At 47.8% G+C, this 24,398-nt stretch overlaps 1 protein-coding gene across 1 annotated transcript in view; it reads right to left on the reverse strand.

Annotated features, from left to right (window-relative positions):
* Positions 1-24,398, reverse strand: part of PIK3R5 (phosphoinositide-3-kinase regulatory subunit 5) — a 54,222-nt gene that overhangs the window by 22,241 nt on the left and 7,583 nt on the right. The window contains exons 2-5 of the mRNA XM_065415950.1: positions 13,995-14,095; positions 9,560-9,628; positions 7,962-8,100; positions 1,195-1,264 (exon numbers count right to left, since the gene is read on the reverse strand). Of these exons, the coding sequence (XP_065272022.1) occupies positions 1,195-1,264; positions 7,962-8,100; positions 9,560-9,628; positions 13,995-14,095 (379 nt within the window). The remainder of the gene's footprint in view (positions 1-1,194; positions 1,265-7,961; positions 8,101-9,559; positions 9,629-13,994; positions 14,096-24,398) is intronic.

Below are 24,398 nucleotides of genomic sequence, written 5' to 3' on the forward strand. Positions count from 1 at the left end.
GATGTACTCAACAGGACTTGCTTAAAGCTGAGCACATGCTGCAGGGTTTGCAGGATCGGGGCCTCAACAGGCCCACAGCCTCAGGCAATGGGCACAGGTTTTGTATAACGCCCAGGCCTGGTCTATACACAGATTTTGTACTGGTAGAAATATGTGGGTTAGGGGGTATGATTTTTTTTTTTTTTTACCTACACAGTTATACTGGTATAACTGCTAGTGTGAATGTGGTTACACTGGTATTAACACACCAAATACCAGTATAACTTAGTCCCTTTCCCATACAGGGATAGCTAGCCTGGTAGAAAGCACCTTTATGCTTTTATCACTGCATCCTTACTGGGAGGCATGCTGCTGTACCATTTTAACCACACGGGTATATTTAAAGCAGTACAACTTGCATGCCGACAAGCCCGTAATAAAAAATGCGCACAGTAAGGGCACATGAGCCAGCGGCTGTTGCTAATAGCAAGCTAGGGAGAGATCAGCTCTGTGTTCACACTTTCATATTTACAGATGAGGGTGATAGCGCGGGGAGGAAGGGATCGAAGGCCCAGATAAGCCCCCCCCCTTCCTTCCCTGTCTGTCACAGTCACATACTTCTGGCTATGTGCTGGCTTGTTTATTTGTCAAGAGACGGCGCTTTTATTGATCAAGCATGAACCCTGTCAAACTTCCTGCCCGGGATGGGGCGAAGCTGTTCCCCTCCCTCTGACCTTTGCCCCACATCCCTTCGGGCTAATGCACGTCACCTTGGATCTTCTCTGCTCTCCAACGCATGGAAATCAGACCAAGCATTCTCTGGGCGAGAGGCACGGATCAGCCCCTTCTTTTCCCCATCCTGTTCTCGTCAAGACCACGCACTTCCCACCATGGGGCGTCAGCAAACACATACACACACACCGGACTTGGAGAGGGCCCAGGACGGCCGCTACGGGAATGCTGTGATTTCCACTTTATCCAAATGCCTTGACCATTAGTTCGGCGTTGTTCTCCACTGCCCCTTCTCCCCCTGAACCCTACCCAGCCGCAGTTGCATCTAGGGTGACGTTCTAGGGGCCACTTGCCCTAGCTCGGCATCTGCCCCTTGATTATGAGCACATGGGAAAGAGCAGTGGTGGTTCCAGGGAGACCTGCTACTAGACCACATTGAGCCACCCCCATCGATCCCCTCCATCTCCCCACAGCAGCACTCACATGGTGGAGCTCTGGCAGCTCTTCATGGACAGTCCCTGCTCCGCCCTCACCAGCCTTTGGTACGAAATCCCTGTGGGGAAAGAGAAAAGCAATTCACTGATGGCAGCAACTTGGATCACACGGGAGCAAGAGAAGCCAGTAAACTGCTGGCATCAAGCGTGTCTTTTTAACATTTGCTGAACTGGCCGAGGTAAAGACCAGGAGGGCGCCTGATCTTTTAAAACGCATTAGCTATCATACGCTAACTTCACATCTTCAGTCCTCATCTAGACAAGGCCTGAGAGGTAACTTGCATTCAGAGGCTCACCCAACTCTCCAGGTGGAACCGATCGTACCTGGGTAGGTGTGGGGTGGGGTGGGAACAAAGCCTATGGCGAAGTGATAGGAGATGTCATGCTGGCGGTGAGTTACCGGCCCTACTTCAACTGTGCGAGAGCTATGGAGAGGGAATGGAGGGGTGGTCAGGACCAGACAAGGATGAATATGGGCAAGAGGCTGGAGTGATGGGATAGAAACCAAAGGAGATGGAGACAACGTCAACCGTAAGCATGGAGCAGGTTGGGGAGCTCACACAGAGCAAGGAGGAGAAGTGTGAGGCGTATGGCAGTCAGAGCAGTGGGCTGGGTGTGAGGTGAGTATGAGACAGGAGAGACGGAGGTGGCAAGCAGGAGGCTGAGGGAGAAATCACAGGAGCAGAGTGCAAGGGCGTGTTGGTAAAAGATGAGGACAAAAAATCTGAAAGGCAGGTTGGCAAGCAGAAGAGCCGGGAGCAGATAGCTATGAAGCTGGAGCAACTCCAGGGAGATTTGAAGGCAAGTCTAAACTACGTTCAGCTAACGAGAGAAAGCAAGGTAATGCGATGGAGAGCTGGGGCACACAACAGAGAAAACCCAGTAGGTCGCATCCCTCTGCCAGTGCCAGACCATGCCCTGCGCTACGTTTTCTACTGTTCTGTCCAATCTTCATTTACAGTGCCCCAGGATCCCCTTCAACTGAGCAGACGGGGACCAGGAAGGTGAGTCACTGCTAAGGCGTAAGATGTGTGGCCTCAGCCGGGTGGCTGCCGAGGCCATCAGGATCACATGACCATGCAGTTGACCAATCTCACCCCATTGCACGGTCTATGCTCTAGCCTGCACCAGTCCACGAGAAGCCACGTTCGGCCCAGCAGTGCTGAGCAGCTCCGCATATCAGTGTCAAGAACAGTCTCTAGGCTGGTGGAGAACAGTCAGGTACCAAGGTCAGTGGGAATCACTGTTCTCTGAAGTGCCATGGAGGGACTTGGCCACATGACTCCCAAAAGCAACCTCCACAGTCAGGCGAGGGAGAATTAAAGGAGACGAGCTCTTGATCTTCAGGACACCAGCTGATCAGCAGCAGGGAACCAGGATAAAATAAGGGGCTTTACACCAGGGTACAGTTCTGTCTCTGACGCCTCTGACATGGGTCACTGCTGCGGGCAGGACGTTGTCCATTCCAGTGAGGCAATCCCATTGGTTTAATAGGACCAGTCATGGGGGAAAATAAGCAGGGAAAGTTTTCCTACGCCACTAAGATTCGCACTATTGAACTGCAACCAGCAACCACTCGCAGCTTCCACTCGCTTCCCCAGGACATCCACGAGGCCTCACTAGACGGAGAAGACTTTGCAATGATTTTCTCTCATTTATTTCATTCAGCGTCTGTAACGTGCTTTAGGAACTAGGGGTCCCAGGTGCTGGGGGGGAGGAGAGGGGACAAAATTCTCTCTCTTACCTGCATCCCATTCCCCCCTTCCCCAACATGACTTCTAAAATCTTCTCAGGTTGTATGTGCAAATTCAGCACCTACCCGCCTGCGTTCTCAGCCCTGGGCATAGGCTTTTTATTTGTCCATAGAACAAGTTGCCATGCAGGCAGCAGTCGTGCAAGCTTCCCCTCCCCCACACAGCTTCCCCCCTGAACCAGGAGCACCAGACGGGCACTCAGTCCATGTGGCATGCCCGGCCACCCTCAATGAGTCTCAAGTGTGCCGACAGCTTTGTCGATCTGGATTTGTGGCTCCTGGGAAGTGGGCTGAGACCTACCAAATCCATTTCAGCCAGGACACCAAGCAGCTACCAGACATGGGCCTCATAAAGCCCCTGCAGCAGCGTCCCCTGATTGAGTGGTGCCTTCCCATGCAATTTCCTGGGGCGGCCTGTGCGATCCAAGCTGATGTTTTGTTCATCGATTCATTCAATGATCGTGCTTTGCAGAACAATCCACACCGACCCAGGCTCTCAGACAATACCAAAGTTTATTGAACTCTTGGCAAATATCGACAGCGCCTTTGTCTTGGTTAATCTTTACCTCTTGGCTTTGACCTCATAAGATTCCCAGGAAAACTGAAGCATTTGGACAGTATCTGGTGATACTGTACCACAAACAGCTCCGGAAGTGCCTGGCAAACAGAATGAGCCTATAAGGTCTTGACTGGATTTCCAATGGACAAGTGTCATCTCCACAAAGCCATCACTGTTACTGGTGCGAACTGGAAGTGGAAAGGCCATGGATCGGATGTGCCATGGAGAGAGAACGAGGCTCTGGTCCCTGAAGGCGGTCCTTCCAGCTCACGATCGGGGCACATCGGCACTGCCCTGTGCTTTATCTGTTTCCATGGCTGTCGAACCATCTGCCTTCTTGTAGGGTGTAAAGAGCAATTTGGCTCCAAGCCCCCAGCCAAGTTATTCTTGGGCATCAGTGGTGTAATGATGAGAGCAGGATGCACTGAAGGCTCCTGGGGATCTCCCAGGGGGTTGCAGTTGTGTTTAAAACAGGCTTCCTGAACTGGTGTCACAGCGATAACGGACCACAGAGATGAGGCTGGGAGATTCCACAGAAGTTCAGGGACAGCATCATCAATGGCATCACCAGACCAGCCACACGGTACTTCTAGAGCCCATCCACACTACAGATACTGGACGGTTCCCAACTGTTGTGTAGACATAATTCCTTTCCTGGTTTCAGCACAAAATTGTCCAGAGGACAAAGTGCACCCAAACCTGGTTCAGATGGGAGACTTTATCAGGACTGGGACTAACTTCCAACCACCTTCTCCTATTCCATATTGCACTGCCACATTCCCCTGTGATCCTGCGGCTGCATGAGTGCATGGAGCTGCCATAGCAGTAGGAACATAAGCCACCCCAACATCTCCTCCCCCAGCCTGGGGGTCAGGTCTGCAGGACAAACGTCCCAGTCTGAACCTCACTCTGCAGTCTGCCTCTCACTGGCACCATGTCCCCCGCGCCTGCCGGTCCAGGGTGCAGGAGAGACCCCCGTGAATGAAAGAAACTAGATTTGTCATCACAGCAAACCCAGTTTCCCGGTGGGCACCGCACAGTTCAGAGGGGGAAACATTAACCCTCTGGATACTGCACACACCACTCGGCAGCTTTCATCAGTCTGGCGGCGTGGAAGAGGCAGGCTTTGAAGGGTTAACTCCAGAGCCCAGAAGATGAAGGAAGCGATTGGTGGGGGAGGGCACGTCAAACTGACATTTTAAAACAGACTTGTCATTTCGAGGAGGAGGTTATCACTAAGCCCTGCCTTCCTGCACGTCTTTGTTCCCCTACACACTCCCCCGCAAAGACAGCCCTGTGAAATCAGCATAATCTCCATCCCAACACCACAGCTTTCGCGACAGGATACTGGAACTTGTGCTGCCGTTAAACGGGGTCAGAATACACCATCTCCGGACAGGAGCATGTAGCCCAGCCCGGCTGTCAATCAGAAAAAGGCATTCCCAAAGCACACTGCCCCCTGGAGAATACTGCAGTTTCCTACCTTGCCAGAAATTTAGCATTGAGCAATGCATCCCATCACTGCTCCCATGCAACCGAGCGTCACACCGCAGCAAACAGGAACTGGCCAACAGCCTGCACTGAGTTACAGAAGACTTCCCTGTTTTGCTGGTGCCATTCCCCAGCTGTCACTGTCTGGCCTCATGCTTTTTCCTTTTATCCCTCCGGAGTCCTCAATCACTTGCTTTCATGGGAGCAGTGCCCATTATGGGGACCAGCAGGTCTCCTGGCCAGTGCAGCCTGCTCTGTTGGGTTTGGTTCTCATTACAGGCAGTGTGGGAAACACCATGGCCACAGAGATGTGCACAGCAGAGGGGGCCTAGGCGGATTGATCAAGATGAGAACGCCGGAGCCAGGCAGCTTTCTTTGGGGACCTTCACAGTCTCTCTCTGGCCAAATCCAGAGCAATTTCCCACCTGCTCGCCCTCACTTTAGGGGTCTGGATAAAATGGGACCCAGTTCTGAATCATCCCTGGTTCTGACATTGCAGAATTGCAGCCCAGCTCTGTGTGGCTTTGCCGTTCCAGAGACCAGGCCCAGCCAGATGAGAGGGAAGGGCCGGAGACCCCTTGGAAAGGTGGGGGATGCTTGGCCAGGTTTACCATCGCAGCGGTACCCAGGAGGGGCTGAACCTACTGGAGCTGGTTGCCCATTTAAGGTAAACGGACATAAGCTGTTTTGCATCGACCTGACTCTGTAGTGTAGACCAGGGCCAACCCCAGCCACTGGGCTGCTTCACTGGGAACCCTGTTTGGGAGGGCCTGAGAGCTCCAACCGGTGAAACGTATCCAGACCCGCTTGCTGGCTGGGCCTCATTTGCCACCTCACTTAATACAATCAGTGCACTATTCTTAACATCATAGGGCCCCAGGGCAGCTCTGAGCTGGGATGTGGTTTAGATGGCAGTTACAAAGATTTTTTTTATCCTTTTGCTTCCCTCGAAAGCATCTTCTCTCCACCCTCATTTCTGGTACCTCAAATTTCACCCCCACTTAACACCTGGTTAATCTCTACTTAACCCCTTGGCACTGGCTGAAGAATCTTTGCTGATACTGATAATTTGCTGATAATTAGCCTGCAGTTGTTGCCAGTCACTATCACCAGCAGAAATTGGATCCCTGGGTAACGTCACAGTTAAGAAGCACACAGTGTATTCCCCCACTGCCCTCCCAGAGAGCTTCAGCTCTGGTGTATGGGGCCTCCTCTTGACCCTGTCTGCGCTAGTAATTAGCAATGATGGGTGCCTCAGGGCTCGTCTACACTACAGAACCTTTGCCAGTACACCTAGGATGGCAGAGACACCAAGTGGAGACGCAGCAGAGGCAAACAGAAGGAGTTCTTCTGCCGACAATAGCTACACCGCTTCCCCAAACAACATTAGCTAAACCGACAGATGCACTCATCTGTCTTCTCTATACTGGGGGTTTTGCCAGCATAGCTACGCTGGGTGTGATTTATTCATAGCTATGCCAGTAAAACTTTGCTGTGCAGACTAAGGCCGTGTCCACACTACCACTTATGTGGGCAAAATTTATGTCGCTCAGGGAAAAAAACACCTCCCTGAGCGACCTAAGTGGTAGTGTGCACAGAACTATGTCAGTGGGAGAGCTTCTCCTGCTGACATCGCTACCACCGCTCGTTGGGGGTGGTTTACTTATGTCGACGGAAGAGCTCTCTCCCGTCGGCATAGACTGGCTACACGGGAAATCTTACAGCGGCGCAGCTGCATCGGGACAGCTGTGCCACTGTAAGGTCTCTAGTGTAGACAAGGCCTGAGCGTTGCCAACACAGGTTTTCAACAGCATGTCCCCTAACCCTGCTTGGAGCTCACTTAATCCTGCATCAGCAATCAAACGGTGCCAAGGGGTAACGTGGCGATTAACCAGATGTTAAATGGGTGTGAAATTCTACAATCTGTTCTAATACAGTACTGAAGAAAAATGATTCTCTGTGTCCCATCCTAATGCGTAAGACTCTTTTTAAATGACCTCTTCTTTTAATTGGAATAGCTGCTTAATTGGACTCAATAGGCCATCCACCAGCATAGTCTAATTAAGATGATTCTACTGCATAAAGACAGATACGATTACATGCTGCAGGTCTCGGCTACAGCTGAGCCCAAAGTCCAATTACACAGAGATGGCACCTCAGCCACAAAGCAGTGGCTGCGAGTTCCAGGGAACTGTATGAAAATTTTTTACAAAGCAGCACACTCAAAGACTAACGCCACCTTGATGGGAATGAATGGATTCACTGTTATAACCAAATTGTGCCGCTGAGTCACTTTCCTTCTCAAAGCAAAGTTCAGGGCTAGCTGGAATAGCAGCACGGAGCAACCAGAGCTGGTTTGCCATGCAAAAGATACCCCCAGAACAAAGAGGCTGCAGTGGAAATGCTCATCCGCTTAGTTAATCCACCGAGATCAGCATGTCTGTCTGAATTTAACATTCATGGAGACATGTCCGGTGCCATGCAATACGGTTCCTCTACATGACAGCATTAATGCTAAACACATGCCCCTGGAAACATAACTGTGTCAATTCAGCTTTTCACCTCTGGAGGAGAGTTGGCTTCCAATCTGTGTTAGGGCACCAGTGAAATGAGTTCAGCGGTCTCAGCCCGCTCCTCCCAGATGACAAAAGCCCATTTACAATTGTATTGGAAAACACAGAGCAGATGGTAGCAAATGGACCCACAGTTTGCTGCATGGCTGCTGGTCCTGAGCTTTGCATGACTTATTTAAACGCAGCGTGTGTGTATGAGAGCAACACTGGGAGAATTTCAGAGAGAACATTGTGCATACCTGGCCACTGTGGTGAGTGTTTCTGGCAAGAACAACAGTCACTTTCACTCAGACCCTCTGAGGCTAAGTTAGCTGCACCCAACACCACAAAAACTACGGGTCAGAGGGATCTGTAAAACGATGGACCGTTTGGATTCCTACCTGGGGCCTTGAGTTCATCGCTGATGAAGGTCAGTAGCTCCCGGTAGATGTTGCAGTAGGGCATAGGCCAGGTAAGGAAGGTGTGGTAGGTGCTAATGGCCTTCAGAAGCAGGTCAGAGTCTGGTGGGAAGTGAGGAGTCTATAGGGGAAATAGAAATAGCATGAGGATTACAATCCAAGGCGGGCCAAGGACACAGTCATGGAGGCCTGTCCTTCCTCTTCGGCCTTGCCCCCCGACACCACTTAGACAGATTCAGATCCTCCCAGGTCCCAAACTAGGCTCCCAAACTGAGCTGCTCGATAGCCCAAGTAAAAGAGGAGGAGGTTTCAGCGGCCATTAGCATCATGGGAAAACAGGTATGTGGGCTGGCGCTGGGAGGATAATAAAAAAAACCTCTCAGTCTAGATCAGACCAGAGGTCGTACAGTCCACTCCCTGACTGTAGCTAGCACTGGATGCTTCCGAGGAAGGTTCAAGAAACCCTTCTCTGGACAACTACAGAATAACCTGCCTGTTGGGGTCATTTCTTCCTAAGTGCCATCAGTTAAGTGGCTTATACTCCAAAGCAGGAGAGTTTCCCTCTTACTAAAGAAAACATTCTTAGCAACCATGAATGTTCTCGTCCTTTCAGATGCCTAACCCTTTTATGAATCCTGCTTAGTCTTGGCCTCCATGAGCTCTTGGAGCAATGAACTGCACAGGATAATTATATGTTGTGTGAAAAAAAAGTATTTCCTTTTATCTGTTTTAAGTGTGTTGCCTTTGGGTTTCATTAGAAGTTCCCTTGGTTTGATTTATTATGAGACAGAGCAAATGGGGCCGATTCACCTTCTATACACACCTTATTTTGTACACTTCTATCACGTCCCCTCTCTAAACATAAATGGACCCAAACTTCTCAGTTTCTCCGACTTATGCTATTTGGTAGCTTGTTTCTGATCCCTTTCCACTTCTGCTAGATCTTTTTCCAGATGAGAAGACCAGGGCAGAGGACAGTACTTCAGGTGAGGATATCCCAAAAATATAACTGGGTTATAAAAAGAATTAGATAAGTTCCTGGAGGATAGGTCCATCAATGGCTATTAGCCACGATGGTCAGGGATGGAACCCCATGCTCAGGGCAACCCTAAACCTCTGACTGCCAGAAGCTGGGACAAGAAGCCGGAGTGGATCTATCCAAAACTGACCTGTTCTGTACACTCCCCTGAAAACCTGGGACTGGCCAATGTCGGATGCAGGAAACTGGGCTAGATGGACCCAGTATGGCAGTTCTTATGTCTTACATAACAACATTATTCTGCTTTCAGCTAGGGCAGTGCGCCAATCCTCAGCCTGTCCCTGAAGCTGAAGTTACAATCAGTTAAAATTGGGGGAGGGATAGCTCAGTGGTTTGAGCATTGGCCTGCTAAACCCAGGGTTGTGAGTTCAATCCTTGCGGGGGCCACTTAGGGATCTGGGGCAAAATCAGTACTTGGTCCTGCTAATGAAGGCAGGGGGCTGGACTCAATGACCTTTCAAGGTCCCTTCCAGTTCTAGGAGCTAGGATATCTCCATTAATTTATTTATTTATTTATTTATTTAAAAACTTTAGGACTTACACACAGAGCTGCAGAATAGAAGAGCAGAGCCAATGGAGTGAGGAGATCATAGTTGCATGTCTCTTGGACCTGCAGGAAATACACACGAGAAGAGGAGGATCAGCTGTGCTATTGGTTACAAAAATACCCAAAAGCTATCAGGAGATGGAAGGAAGCTTTGTAGGATACCATCCGATTGCAAGAATTGCTCCTGTCCAGCACCCCACCCAACGACAACAATGCTAAGATTCCCATTGACTTCAACAGGCACTGCACAGGTATAACAGGACTTTTCACACCCCTGAGTGACATAGTTATACTGATATATGTCTGTAGTGTAGACCTGGCCTTAGGTTGGCTTAACTACGCCGCGTCTACACTAGGGATTAGGTTGCCGTACCTATGCTGGTCAGGAGCATGGATTTTTTTACATCCCTAACCAATGCAGCTATATCAACCTAGCTATGTAAGTACAGACTAGACCATTGGCACAGCACATCCCATCTTTGTCTACTCCAGGAAAGTGAGGAACATTAGAAAATGTGTTAACTGCAATCTTTAAATTAACACTCTGTTAAATGCTACTTAGCGCCCAACGAGGACAAATATAGTCATGTTTAAAAATGTACATTAGCTGGTGCCAGTCAATCCTAGATTTCCCCTGGGAGGAATGAGCACCACATGAGTGAATAATGGAAAATATTTTTGCAACTATTCAAATTCAAAAGGGAATTTATATTCAGCCAAGTTTGTGACCCTTTACATTTTCCGTGTGAGGAAACTTTATTCACACTTGTTGCAATGTGTGCTGTGCATTGAATGTAAATCATGCAACCAGATAACAGAAACAACACCAGCTGACTTATGTCACTAGGCAACACTGCGGAAGTTTGTAACAAAACCAATTATGGGCAATCTGCAGACTAAGAATTATTCACAGAGGAAATTCACCAATAATTATGAATCCATACAGGAATAGCATGAGGTGTTCCTGAACAATTGGAGAAAAGGGGGGGAAAGAGTAAAGATTAAAAATAATCAATTTATTAGTTGCCACATTGCCAACCCCAACCATTTAAAAATCATGAATCAGGCCTAAAAAAAAAAAAAAAAGACATTTTTGGTTCATTTTAGTTCTTTTGGTTTGAGTCTTTAGGGTAGGTACATTTGGGTCACGTTTTCAAGATTTTCTCCTTAACTAGAAAGGCTAGAAACCTGTTACAAAAATGAAAGCTGAGATTCTCACTTACTCACATGCGACTAGGAGCTGGGGCTGTAAGAAAAACATCAAATATTGCCAGACTCATGATAAAATTGTGAGGGTTGGCAACACTGCAATGTGAATTATTTGCTCGCTTGAACTCCAGAGTCCCTAGCACCACCTCCTGCCAGGCTAAGGTCTCCCATCCAAGTCTTGAGGCTACTTAACTTGGGAGAGCTGATGGCCTCACATCAGAAGATGGACTTGTTGAAGGTTAACAGTTCAGCACCTCTGATCCTTCACTTACCATACTTAGCTGGACATAGCAAACCCTAGCAGCCTGCTGCTTACTACAGCTGCTAGCATTTGCTCAGTCCCTAAGTTCCAAATGTATTTTTGGTTGCAAAGCAAACCAGAATAGCCCAGGCAAAGCTTCCATTAAAATAGCAGGAAGCCATCAATTCATTCTGAATTGGACAGGCTAAAAAAGAAAAGCTTGCAACAGGGGAGGGTCTCAGGAAGCCAAGCCTCATAAATCCTAGCGCACCAAACCAACTGCAGCTCTGCCCCTAGAAACATGCATGCCCAGGACTCCTGGAACCGTATGGCTGGGATCTCCCTTCCCCGGCTTCCCCCTGCACAATGGCCAGCACACAATGGAGAATGAGACTGGAATCTGGGCTGCTCCCCAAGTGCATAGGAGGGGGGTTGCTATTGTGGGATTGGAGGTCATGCACATAGCAGCACTTCAGGAAGTAGGAAACCTCTCCTTGTGTCTTGTGATGCTATTCAAAGTGCAGATGTTCAGGCTTGCTCTTTTTCCCAGTGCACTACCACATCCCTTTTCTCTGCAGTTCCCACATGCCAGAAGCTGCTCTCCAGAGGTCTGACCTCAGGCCAGCTCGACTATCTCCAGGCGCTCATGCTCAGTCATGTGCTATTACAACATCTGCTAAAAACTGCAAAATTCAAATAGTTTTGGGCACAGAGGCGGACACCTTTGCACGCTGACTAGAGTGGGGCAAGCCGGAATGGGGCCAATTCACGGCAAATCAGATTCACATTTGGGGGTCCGCACGCAGAGTTGGGTGTCTCCGGTGCTGAGAGAGAGAACACGGCCAACTGATCAGCAAGCCTGCAGGCCAGACACCAGCTTCTCTTTCACTGGGCATAACGCTCTGACTTCCTCCTGCTCAAAGGCTTCCTTCCTCCATGGAAAGCAAGAAACTTAGCTGTGAGGGCTCATGGGAAAGGTGTCAGTTTGAGCTACAGGTTCCATTCTTCCCAAGCACTGACACCCTGCTCATGCTACTGTGACTGACCTTGCTGGAGGAACGCGATGCTGCTTGGCATTTGGTAGCACATGTGGCATTATGCACTCTGTGCAGTCCACAAGTAGAGATGGGGCAAACCTCTCAGCTCAGGTGGATTAATTTATTTAATTGACAAGCATCTGCCTCTGTAAACAGCTTATGATGTGATTGAATTTGTTGTTTGAATTATTTGCCAGTTCCTGCCAGTAATTCTTAGTGTAGTCATAGAGTTTCAGGCCAGGTGGGATGACCAGACCACCTACTCCGATCTCCTGTATACTGCAGGCCATCAACACCACATGCACCCGCACACTATGCCCAACAACTGAAATCTGACCAAAATCTTACAGGAGACTAGACTATTCCGTGACACACACAGAGAACAGGAGGGACCGAGGCGCACCAGGCCCGAGAGTACTTAGTCATATTTCAGTTTTCATTCCGCCTTCATCTCCACAGTCACCTGGAGCTTGCTCACACGCGCCTTACTAAGGCCTCACCACTCGTGTGTGATATTTGAAATTCAAGCTGTGTTGGTTAATTCTGATTGGGCACAAGTCACATGGTATGTTTCCATTGCCTGGCTGCATGTGCATAATTCTTAGAATCAGCTGCCAGGATTTATTAGGAATTCAACGTTCATATTCTGCAAACGTTTTCCGACATTCACTTAAAATTCCCCGTTTCCAGGAACTTTCCTACCAGCGACTGTTTGGGAGAACATTCACGGAGAGACACCACAAGAAGGACACAAAGGCCTTCAAAGGGATTTATCAGAACCTTTGGTTCTTTTTTTTTTTTTTTTTGCAGCATCAACCACCCAGCTCCAGTCTCAAGCCATGCTACCAACTTGTTCCTACTAAAGGCAGGAAGGGATCTGTGAACATGGTTCTAACACTGTTTGCTTCTGCCCCTCTAGGCACTATGCTGAAAGCCCTAAGGCCCAGGTTCTCAAAGGGATTTAGGCACCTAACTTCAAGGGGAGTTAGGCACCTGGATACCTGTGAGGATCTGGGCCCAGCCTCTTGTCTAAGGAAGAAGGTAAGTGCACTCAAGCTGGTTTGGAAGGGGTTTCACTAACACAGTCGCCTCTCATTTCTGTGAAATAACCTAGCACCAACAGGACTATAGTACGGGAAAGAACTAGTTCCAGAAATGATGCAAATGCCCTCAAATTCCTAGACTTCAAGTGCTCACTGAGATTATCATCGATATCACAATAGTGCCCAAAGACTCCAGTCAGGCTCAGGGCCCCCATTGTGTTAGGTGCTATACATGCATGCACATGTGCACTCACACACACACACACACACACACACACACACACACACACACACACACACACACACACACACACACACACACAGAGTCCCTGTTTTGAGGAGCTTACTGTTAAAGACAAAAAGACAAAGTGTGGGGGAAGAGGATACAAGATATAAGTAAAGTGCCTTTCCCAAAACCCACTCAAATCCAACTGGAATGTTTCCATTGATTTCAGTGGGATTTGGATCAGGTTCCAAAGTGATGGCAGGGAGCTCCATGCTAGTGCAATAGTCCCAATGCTAGTACAACAGCCCCCACCTTGAACCTGGGCCATCCAGCTCTAAAAGCACCAGCTGCTACATCTGGAGCTACAGAGCCAGGGCTCCCTTGTGTGGCCTGTAACAGACTCAGATCCCCTGCAGACTGGGCACAGAGGGAATCTTGTAACATACTCGCCAGTGGGTTACCCTAGCATTTCAGATAACCCTAGCCTAAAACCCTTCATGCATGCATCCAAATTATAAAGTACCTGGGGGAAGAGGCTTCTTTACAGACTTCAGAGCAGGACCCCTTGCCAGTCTCCACCCTAATGACAACAAAGCACTCATTGCCCCCTTCGCAGAAGCCCTCAGCCTCCTCCCTGCTGGGGCATCCTTCATTCTCGCTGGCAGGGCCTTACCTCTTTGGTTTTCTGCAGGATTTTCTCCAGGAGGATGAGGTAGTTTCCTGCATCTCGGCTGACCAGCTCCTGCAGGCTCCAGCAGTTCAGACATAGCCCAGCTATCAGAGAGAGAAAGGAAAACCACATTTCAAATGCACCAGGAACTCCAGAGGTGGCAGTGGGGGTGCGCAGAAGGAACCGCTAACACATGGAGTACGGGGCTAGCACTTTGTGTCAGTGAGAGCTAGAAACCCATCGTGTTCATTCTATTCTGTTCTACAAGGTTCTTATCCTGCCCTCATTGACACAGTATCTGAGTAGCTTCCACTCACCATCAAGTGACGTGACTAATGTCTGTCACGTGAGATTCATTGGGAATTGTTTTGGCAGTGTCCACGCTACTCTGTGGTGGTATCAGGGAAGGCAAGTCAGGGAAGTGCACCTGGCACTTGGAGCGGACGGTTGGGAGGTTTGGGATGGTCCTCAGTTCCTGGGGGAGTCTGTTCCACAGCCTGGGACCGGCCCCGCAAAATCTCCATCTCCTGCACAGATGAGCTTTACCTTTGCGGTAGAGAGCTCCATTGTACCACAGCAGCGGCGGTATCACCCACACTCCTCATCCAGAAGCTTTAGGCTCTTTTAAATGCTCCGGGCCCTGGCCCCTGAGCACCTTGAAGGACTTGAACTTGGCCTGATTGCGATGGTATGTACGTGGTACGAAGGTCATGAGGCAAGTAACTCCTATTGTGGCCACCCAGGTATTTAATATCCCTCAGTTCCAAGTCTCACACCGTTATCACCACTCACCTTCCCACCCATGCAGCTAGCAGGTAGGAGAGCAGAGACGTTAGAGAGAGAAAAGACCTGGAGAGCGAGCTGAGGATAAAGTCCTCAGACAGAGAATGCCTCCAATACATGGATACTGCCACTAATCTTACCCAAGAGACCTAGAAAGCCATCTCAGGTCTCAGATAACTACCTTCACAGAGGCCTGTACACAACTTATTTCTGCCCTGGTATTAAATGATTTCTGAAGGAGATTTATGAGATGCTGAGGGAGCGGAGAAAGGTCACAGAGGGAGGATAAAGAAGCCTCTATCCAGACCAATTGAAACTGCATCACCAGTAGAATACATCTCCTGACACTTGCTTCCTTCGTTATCAATTCACAGCCCTAGCGCTGACAATGGCGCAGGGCATTTCCCAGTTCCTTAGTTCTTCCTGTGTCAGCAACCAATCAGGTGGTCACCCAGTCCCCAACTCCTCCCAGGCGGTTGCTGAGGAAATGCTCTGTGCTAAGATAGGAGTGCAGGAGGGGATCAGGGGCTAAGAGATTCACTTGTTGGCTCGGCTGGTTTTGTATTTCAGCCAAGCAAAGATGATTCCAAAGAAAGCGACTGGTGCAGCAAAACTGCTGCACGAGAACTACTGCAGGACGCCTGCCCTGTGACCTACAAGGACCGGTGTATCATTTACACAGCACCATAGAGCAAAGCCGCCTGGGGAACGGAAACACCATACACTGGAACAGCCTGCGGGAACCCTTTCATTGCCAGTCCTCCCCACTCCTGCTCGTACCATCAAACATTAAGATTCAGTTGGCTTCGCTACCTGGGCCACTGAGCAGTGGAGCTGTTGTTACTAGCAAAGCTATTTCACTGAGAAACACTCGTGGAATTTCAAAGTGCAGTCTTGCTCTGAAAAGTTATTCTGAAAAGGGGTACAGTCAGGCTCCTTATTTACTGGATCTCTGAGACTCTGGATCAAGTATGATCAGCTGGCAAGAAAAAGATATTTTTTCCTAACTGCCAGCTAGGGTTACCAAACAGCAAATGTGAAAAATTGGGACAGGGGGTGGGGGCTAATAGGAGCCTATATAAGAAAAAGACCCAAAAATCGGGACTGTCCCTATAAAATCGGGACATCTGGTCACCCTACTGCCAGCTCACCCTGCAAGTCTGGGTCAAGTCTGGTTCTTTCTATGTCATGCATCATTGGCAGGCACCTTGACCCAGCTGTGGTATATTATTACTCTGGTTAAGCTATGCATGTCTGCCCCTAGAAGGAAAGATGCTGCCATAGGAACTGAATTAACAATTGTGTAAATAATGTGCAAACCAAACAAAACTGCAGCTCCCTCCCCAATAGCTGCACTGGCTTTAAAATGTAAACGGCAGTAAACCGTATTATGGGCTCTAATGTCAGCAGCAGGATTCTGAACACAGCAAGAGAACAGGTGTGCAGAATAAAAGAGCCCCCACAGTCATTGTTCTAACTAAAACCTTTGCAAGTTGCTACAGGACTCAGAGGCTGAGATTTTTAAAGCCACCAAAGGGTGTCCAGTTCCTATTAATTTTAATTTGAAAAGCTCGATCATAATGCTTCAATAGCCTGTTGTTTCAGAACTAGTCTAGATGCCCAAACCAGACCCTCTTGTCTTAATTATGAAAAGAGCTTGAATAAATGGTTTAATATAAACACTGGTGTCGAACAAGGATGCATTCTCTCTCCTCTCCTGTTTGTCATTGCCACTAACTTCATGACGAGAGGCGTGGATGAATACAATACGAGCCTCATGTGGTTTAACTACAGTATGTTCGAAAATTTAGGTTTTGCTGGCGACATAGCTCTTCTAAATGACAGCTCCACCAATATATAAGCAAAGAATGCCCAGCAGCGCAAGGATGACGGATTTAAATCTAATGAGAACCCCAGCAACTCCCAACTCCCGTGTTACATTAGAAGGCAAAGGAAGGTAAGAGTTCACATGTTTTGGCAGTAACATGCAAGCCAGTGGGTATGTCCAGGAAGAAATAATGTCACAACCTCGCACTTCACCAGTTTAAACAAGATTTGATCATCAAAAATCTACCACTTAAAGACGAAACTACAAATCTTCAACTCCAATGTCGCTGCCATCTTAACATACAGATGTGCAAGCTAGAAATCCTCCCAAAGGTACCGACATCTCAGTGCCTTAGAAGGCAAATGCCTTAGGTATTAAATACAAATACTAGGTATTCACTTGAATGAATTTATAACAAATGTCGAGATCCATCAGAGTGTTCAACAACCCCTTATCTCTAAAGTTACCCAGAAAAGATGGAAATATCTCATGTTAAGAATGAATGGCGTCTGCCATTGGGTAGGGAATGTGCAAAACAGGCCGACTGAGGCTAGGTCTACACTAAGGGGGGGGGTCAATTTAAGATATGCAAATTCAGCTACGCAAATAGCGTAGCTGAATTCGGCGTATCTGATCCGATACTGACCCCTCTGTGAGGACGGCAGCAAATCGACCGCCGCGGCTCCCCCGTCGACGGCGCTTACTCCTACCTGGGCTGGTGGAGTACGCGCGTCGATTCGGGGATTGATTATCGCGTCCCAACGAGACGCGATAAATCGATCCCCGAGAGATCGATTTCTACCCGCCTGTGAAGACAAGCCCTGAGAGAATCCCGGTGTCAGACAGAGAGGAAAAACTTCAGGGACTTAACAACATGGAGGACAAGCAAAGAGCAGCCCAGGATAGACAGGGATAGTGGTTTATGCCCTAAGTGACATGTGACAGCACAAGAAGGTTTTAGACTGGCATGCTGGGTGTTACTGGATTCTGACTGTCTGGCTGTCAATGAAGTTACAGTCAAAGTCCTATGCAGCACATTATGCAGTAGGAACCTATGTGGCAGAAACCCCTGAATTATGCCACCGTTTGCTCCACTAAGCCCTCTCCTCCTTACTGCTTTGCTAAGTCTCCAATACCCCTTTCTCCCTCAATACTAATTTAATTTGCAATTCAAGTTCAGTTGGACATTGCCTCTAGATTGTCAGCGGCTGCAGATTTTTGCACTGAACACACTGGACTGCTTTGTAGAGGTTGCTGGGTAATGCGGGCGGAGGATGGAAGTTTCTTGGTACTGGAGAGGTAGATGCAGCTCCTCTTTCCCTCCTCTTTCTGGGTAGAGGTTACTCCAAATTTGGAGGGGGGAGGGTCTGAATTCCTTGTTTTCCACCCCCAACAAAGCTGAATAGCAACCAGTCGTCACATTGCTCCCCACTGCAATATCTGCTGCCACTTCCAACAACTGGCAGACAAATATATTAGCTTAACCTTTTAAATAAAATGATCTACAGTGAAATACTTGAAATGCCAACATTATCTTTCATTAATGCCAACATTAGCCTTCAGAGTTAATGTCCCTAAACTGAGATTATTGGGGCAGTTCCCACCTCTTAGCTCTGTTGTTTCAGAAGATTTGCACAGGCAGCACTACATCATTACCCATGGGTCACATTTTGAAGGTTTTCTTCACAGCCTTTAGTGGTTAAACACATTTAATAAATAATAAAGCTGATTCTGGGGAAGAGAGTTGTTCTGCATATCCAGTAAGGAAGACAATTATGCATTAACTAATGTGGCTGCACAATCACATTATAATATACAACAAGGAGTCTGGTAGCACCTTAAAGACTAACAGATTTATTTGGGGATAAGCTTTCGTGGGTAAAAAACCTCACTTCTTCCTTGTTGTTTTTGTGGATACAGAGTAACACGGCTACCCCCTGATACTTGATTATAATATACAGTATCCCAGTTATGCTTATGTCAGTGAAGTTCCATAACTGCAGGATCCAGACAGGTTTGTCCTGCTTTTAGGCACAAATTCCATGTGAGAACAGTGATAAGACACCCCAGGCTGCGGATTTCAGGGAGGTTGCTTCATCTTTTGGGTGGGCAGGACACCACACTGTGAAGGCCCAAGATTTAGGGGCGGGGGGAAGATTGGGTCAAGAAAAAGCATTTTGCAAAACCCCAACTTTCTGATCAGCTCCAATCCATTTAGATCTGCTTTAAGGCTGACAGAGAGATTGACAGCATGCGCAACTTCCCTCTTCTGATCTAAGAGGTGATTGACAAATAAATACCGAACAGCTGCCTCATGCAGCGAGCACTGAATCAGGCAAGGGGCTGCAGAAACAACATCGGATTTCAGGGCAAAAGCCCTACCCACTAAGAAGATAAATAAAGTTGCACTTGTAACCTTACCTTTGACATTTCCCGACTTCTGCCTGGTTTGCTTACAACATTAGTGCTCTTAATGTGGTACTGTTTATTATCTGATCTGTGTGCTATAGGAGGCATGGCTAGCAACTCAATAGTTAATTCAACAATGTTTCAGTTTTTCATTCAACAGTACCTCTGACCGGCTTTTGTCTCAGAAGCCAATGTGATTTGAAGTACACATTTCCTGAACTTTACTACTCTCTTTGCTGGGCTTTGGTAAGTCGCTGTAATCAAATCTTTCACACAGTGGGGTTTCCCTCTGTCAGCGTCACCCTAGACTGCAGTACCTTCCTGGGAAAGTCCCAGGACACAAAAGATTTTCAAGAAAGTAGCTGTCCAAACACGGAGGCCCAGAGCTGCTGGGAACCTGGCTGATTTTGGCAAAGCAAGAAGGATGTTGGGATCAGGGGACAGGTCGGGGCAAGGGCTGGGCATGATCTCGACTGATATGGATGCAAACCACCCCTGCCTTCAGCTAGACGGATTTGGGCAGTGGGGGTCAGGCGGGTTTGCCTATTGCTAAAGCAAATCAGGCTGTTTGGAACAGATGCCTTCGAGACCAGCTGCCTCACTGTGGAGAAGGGAAAAGTCCAAGGCAACAAAGTGGAATTTGCAAAAGTGGCGGGGACTGAAATACACCTCGGTAAATTGCCGGATGAAGAGAACTCCATTTCCTGTGCAAGCACAGCCACAAGTACAAATAGCTCAACAAGGTGCATGCTCTTTCCTTCCTCTCATCACTAGCAAGAGAGAAGGAAGTCACAGTGCTGTCTGGCTGCTTTATGCTGGACTGAATGAGATGGGGGACAGGGGGCTGGATTCCTTCCAAAGGGAGAGAGAGGACAAGCTCTTAGAAAATGGACAACAGGGAAGGTGAGGAAGGAGGGACGAGGGTGGGGGCTAAGGCAAGTATCACAGATGCAGAGCTGGTTTGAGATCACATGGGCCACTCTTGTAATCACAGGGTCTCCCAGAACGTAGGGCCAACCCAACGATGATGCGGCAAAGCAATATTTAAATCCCACCCCATGAGGTAGAGTGGAACCTGTTTGATACAGGGGGTTGGATAATCAAACTTTCCTTGTTACAGCAGGAACGCAGATGACTCGGGCAGAGGGGACAGCTGCTGCAGAGCTTAGGCCACCATAACTCCATGGGACATCCGCAGCCTTCAGTTACCAGAGTTCGGTAAGCCAGGGCAGTGCTGTGTCCCTGTTAAAAATATATTGAAGCGAAAGCATTCTGGCTCTGAAATCCGCAGACACGGGAAGCCAGGAACACGTGGCCCAGTGAAGCAGTACTGTGCTAGCAGTGATCACCATGGATTCAGGGTTCCAGGCCTCTGCAGGAATTCTGGACTCCGACCACCATCACCATGTTACTTCCACACCAGCTTTGCATCATGAGTATCCAGGACCTTGACTTGAGTGCTGGAGAGTCCTGGATCCCTAACCCTGTCACCCCACCCTACGGCTACATTTAGACATGAACATGCTGCCTATGAGGATTGGTCAGAAGATCATAGGCTACCTGTCATAACTATAAAGGGAAGGGTGACAGCCATACTGTGTACAGTACTAAAGTCCCTCCTGGTCAGAGACTCTAAAATCCTTTTACCTGTAAAGGGTTAAGAAGCTCGGGTAACCTGGCTGACACCTGACCCAGAGGACCAATAAGGGGACAAGATACTTTCAAATCTTGGGGGGGGAAAGGCTTTTGTGTGTGTCCTTTGTTTAAGGGGTTGTTCGCTCTTGGGACTGAGAGGGACCAGACATCAATCCAGGTTCTCCCCATCTTTCTAAACAAGTCTCTCTTATTTCAAAATTGTAAGTAAAAGCCAGGCAAGGCGTCTTAGATTTACTTTGTTTTCTCAACTTGTAAATGTACCTTTTACCAGAGTGCTTATCTTGTTTGCTATACTTTGAACCTAAGACAGAGGGGATTCCTCTGAGCTCTTTAAGTTTGATTACCCTGTAAAGTTATTTTCCATACTGATTTTGCAGAGATGATTTTTACCTTTTGCTTTAATTAAAAGCCTTCTTTTTAAGAACCTGATTGATTTCTCCTTGTTTTAAAATCCAAAGGGGGTTTGGATCTGTATTCACCAGGAGTTGGTGAAAGGAAGGAGGGGGGAAGGGTCAATTTCTCCTTGTTTAAGATCCAAGCAGTTTGGATCTGTATTCACCAGGGAATTGGTGAAAGGTTTCTCAAGGCTTCCCAGGGAGGGAATTCTTAAGATGGTGGTAGCGGACCAGAGCTAAGCTGGTAGATAAGCTTAGCAGTTTTCATGCAGGCCCCTACATTTGTACCCTAAAGTTCAAAGTGGGGATACAGCCTTGACACTACCTTTAAAGCAAACAGGACATTTAGTCACAAACTCCCCTTCCTTCTGCAGGTGTCATCGAGGGGTGCAATGCAGTCTGCCGAGAAGGGAGAGCGGAGCACACCTCAGCTCTGCTGCGACAAGAGGGTATTTTTATGAAATACAGCATAAAGCAATTCAGTGTCCTGTAATTTGAGATGTATCCGCTGTAACATGTAGCCAACACATCCCAGTCATGCCAATAGCAGCCCCTTTCTGCAATTCTTGTGAACAAGCCTTTAAAGTAAGGCCACAAGCACATAGCACATGTGACCATTGCACCATCACCACATAATTAATGAACTTGTTGGCTAAAGCTAAGGCTGAATTCTTGCCCTCACATCCCCCCATTATGACCCACTCTTCTCAGTCAGCTTTTTGCCTTTCCTGGTGTAACAAAACAAGTCCCAAGGGTTTTCTTTGGGGATTGAACTTGGGGGCTCTGGACCTAAAAGCAGAGGCCACTCCAGTCATAGACTCCAAGGCCAGAAAGGACCATTGTGATCATCTAATCCAGGGGTCGGCAACCTTTCAGAAGTGGTGTGCTGAGTCTTCATTTATTCACTCTCATTTAAGGTTTCGCGTGCCAGTCATACATTTTAATGTTTTTAGGTCTCTTTCTATAAGTCTATAATATATAACTAAACTATTGTTGTATGTAAAGTAAATAAGGTTTAACTAAACTATTGTTGTATGTAAAGTAAATAAGGTTTTTAAAATGTTTAAGAAGCTTCATTTAAAATTACATTAAAATGCAGAGCCCCCCGGACCGGTGGCCAGGACCCGGGTGCAGTGTGAGTGCCACTGAAAATCAGCTCACGTGCCGCCTTCGGCACCCGTGCCATAGGTTACCTACCCCTGCTCTAGTCTGACCTCCTGTATAGCACAGGTCAGAGACCTGCCCCCAAAATAATTCCTAAAGCAGAGTTTTTAGAAAAACCCTCCAATCTTGATTTAAAAATGGTCAGTGATGGAGAATCCACCATGACCCTTGGTAAATACTTCCTATGGTTAATTACTCTCACTGTTAAAAAATTATGCCTTATTTCCAGTGTCGATTTGCCTAGCTTCAACTTCCAGCCATTGGATTGTGTTATACCTTCCTCTGCTAGATTAAGGAGCCATTTTTAAACATTTGTTCCCCATGTAGCTACTTATAGACTGTGATCAAGTCACCCTTCCACCTTCTCTTCGTTAAGCTAAATAGATTGAGTTCCTTAAGTCTCTCACACTATAAGGCAGGTTTTCTAAACCTATAATTATTCTTGTGGCTCTTCTCTGAACCCTCTCCAATTTATCAACATCCTTCTTGAATTGTGGGTACCAAAACTGGACACAGTATTCCAGCAGTGGTCGCACCAGTGCCAAATAGAAAGGTAAAAACCACTCTATTACAACTCAAGATTCCCCTGTTTATGCATCCCAGAATTGCATTAGCTCTTTTGGCCTCAGCATCACACTGGGAGTTCATGTTCAGCTGATTATCCACCACAACCCCCAAATCTTTTTCAGGGTCCCTGCTTGAGGATAGAGTCCCCCATCCTGTAAGCATGGCCTCTATTCTTTGTTCCTAGATGGAGACATTTACATTTAGCCGTATTAAAATGCATATTGTTTGCTTACGCCCAATTTACCAAGCGATCCAGATCAGTCTGTATCAGTGACCTGTCCTTGTCATTATTTACGACTCCCACAGTTTGTGTGTCATTTGCAAACTTTATCGGAACGATTTTATCAGGTCACTGATAAAAATGTTAAATAGCATAAGGCCAAGAACTGATCTGCGGAACCCAACTGGAAATATACCAAGAGGAGCAAATCACCTTAGGTGGGAGACCAAACCTGAAAGTCTGATTTTCCCAACAAAGCCACAAATGCATGAATAGAAATTTATCAGTGACAATGTTTTACAGCCAGTGGCGAATGCTATAACCACACCTTAATTCACGGTTATTGGGCTCAATACAGGGGTAGCTGAGTGAAATTCTATAGCCTGTGTTATAAAGGAGGTTGGATTAGCTGATCTAATGGTCCCCTCTGGCCTTAAAAATCTTTGAATTTCAGCCTGCTGCGGTCCAAATGCATGAAAAAGACCCATAGTGAAGGGCACAGAAATTATTCATGCAGGAAACTGACAATGCTCTGGGACCCGTCCTTTTAGGGTATCTAACTGACTTTTGCACCATGGTTCTTCATTTCAGACAGGGCCGGCTTTAGGAACTGCGGGGCCCAATTCGAATACCCGGCGGTGATCCGAGTCTTTGGCGGCACTTTGGCGGCGGGGGGTTCTTCACTCGCTCCGGGCTTCCTCAGCACTGAAGGACCCCCTGCTGCTGAAATGCCGCCGAAGACCCGGAGCGAGTGAAGGACCCCCCTGCCAAAGTGTCGCCGAAGACCCGGACCGCCGCTGGGTGAGTAAAAAAATTTAAAAACCGCCTAAGGCGCGGGGCCCTCTTAGGCATGGGCGCGGGGCCCGATTCCTGGGAATCGGGGGAATCGGCCTAAAGCCGGCCCTGATTTCAGATGTAAATAATTCTCAACATAATAAGTGAAGGAGGCCAGATGTGCACAGTGTGTACTGAACTTTGGGTCTGTAATGAGGGACATCCCTAGAAATGAGGCGTGCCGGTGATACATGTCTGCAATCAGTCAGTCATTCTTAATGAAGCGCTGTTCTCAGGTGAAGACCAGCCCAGGCAATGTGAGTTGGTAGAGTGAAAATTACCATCCTTACCAACCTAAGCCCATTAGCGAGGCAGGGCCGACCCAGCTCAGGGTCAGGCACTTGCCAGCTGAGGGCACTGGAAAGTTAAATACAAAACCTGTTTAATATCCTAAAGGAAAACGTTCCTTCTTCTGGGGCATGCAGGTGGGCTGACTATTTCTCTCAGTTGGATGACAACTGACTTTGTGCAATCTGAAGCAATGAGAGCCCGTTTACATTGTTCTACAGCACACTGATTCTGGGCTGACCTCAGTGGAGGAGCGATGAATG

Source organism: Emys orbicularis, chromosome 13, assembly GCF_028017835.1.
Source record: "Emys orbicularis isolate rEmyOrb1 chromosome 13, rEmyOrb1.hap1, whole genome shotgun sequence".
Taxonomy (NCBI): Eukaryota; Metazoa; Chordata; order Testudines; family Emydidae; genus Emys; species Emys orbicularis.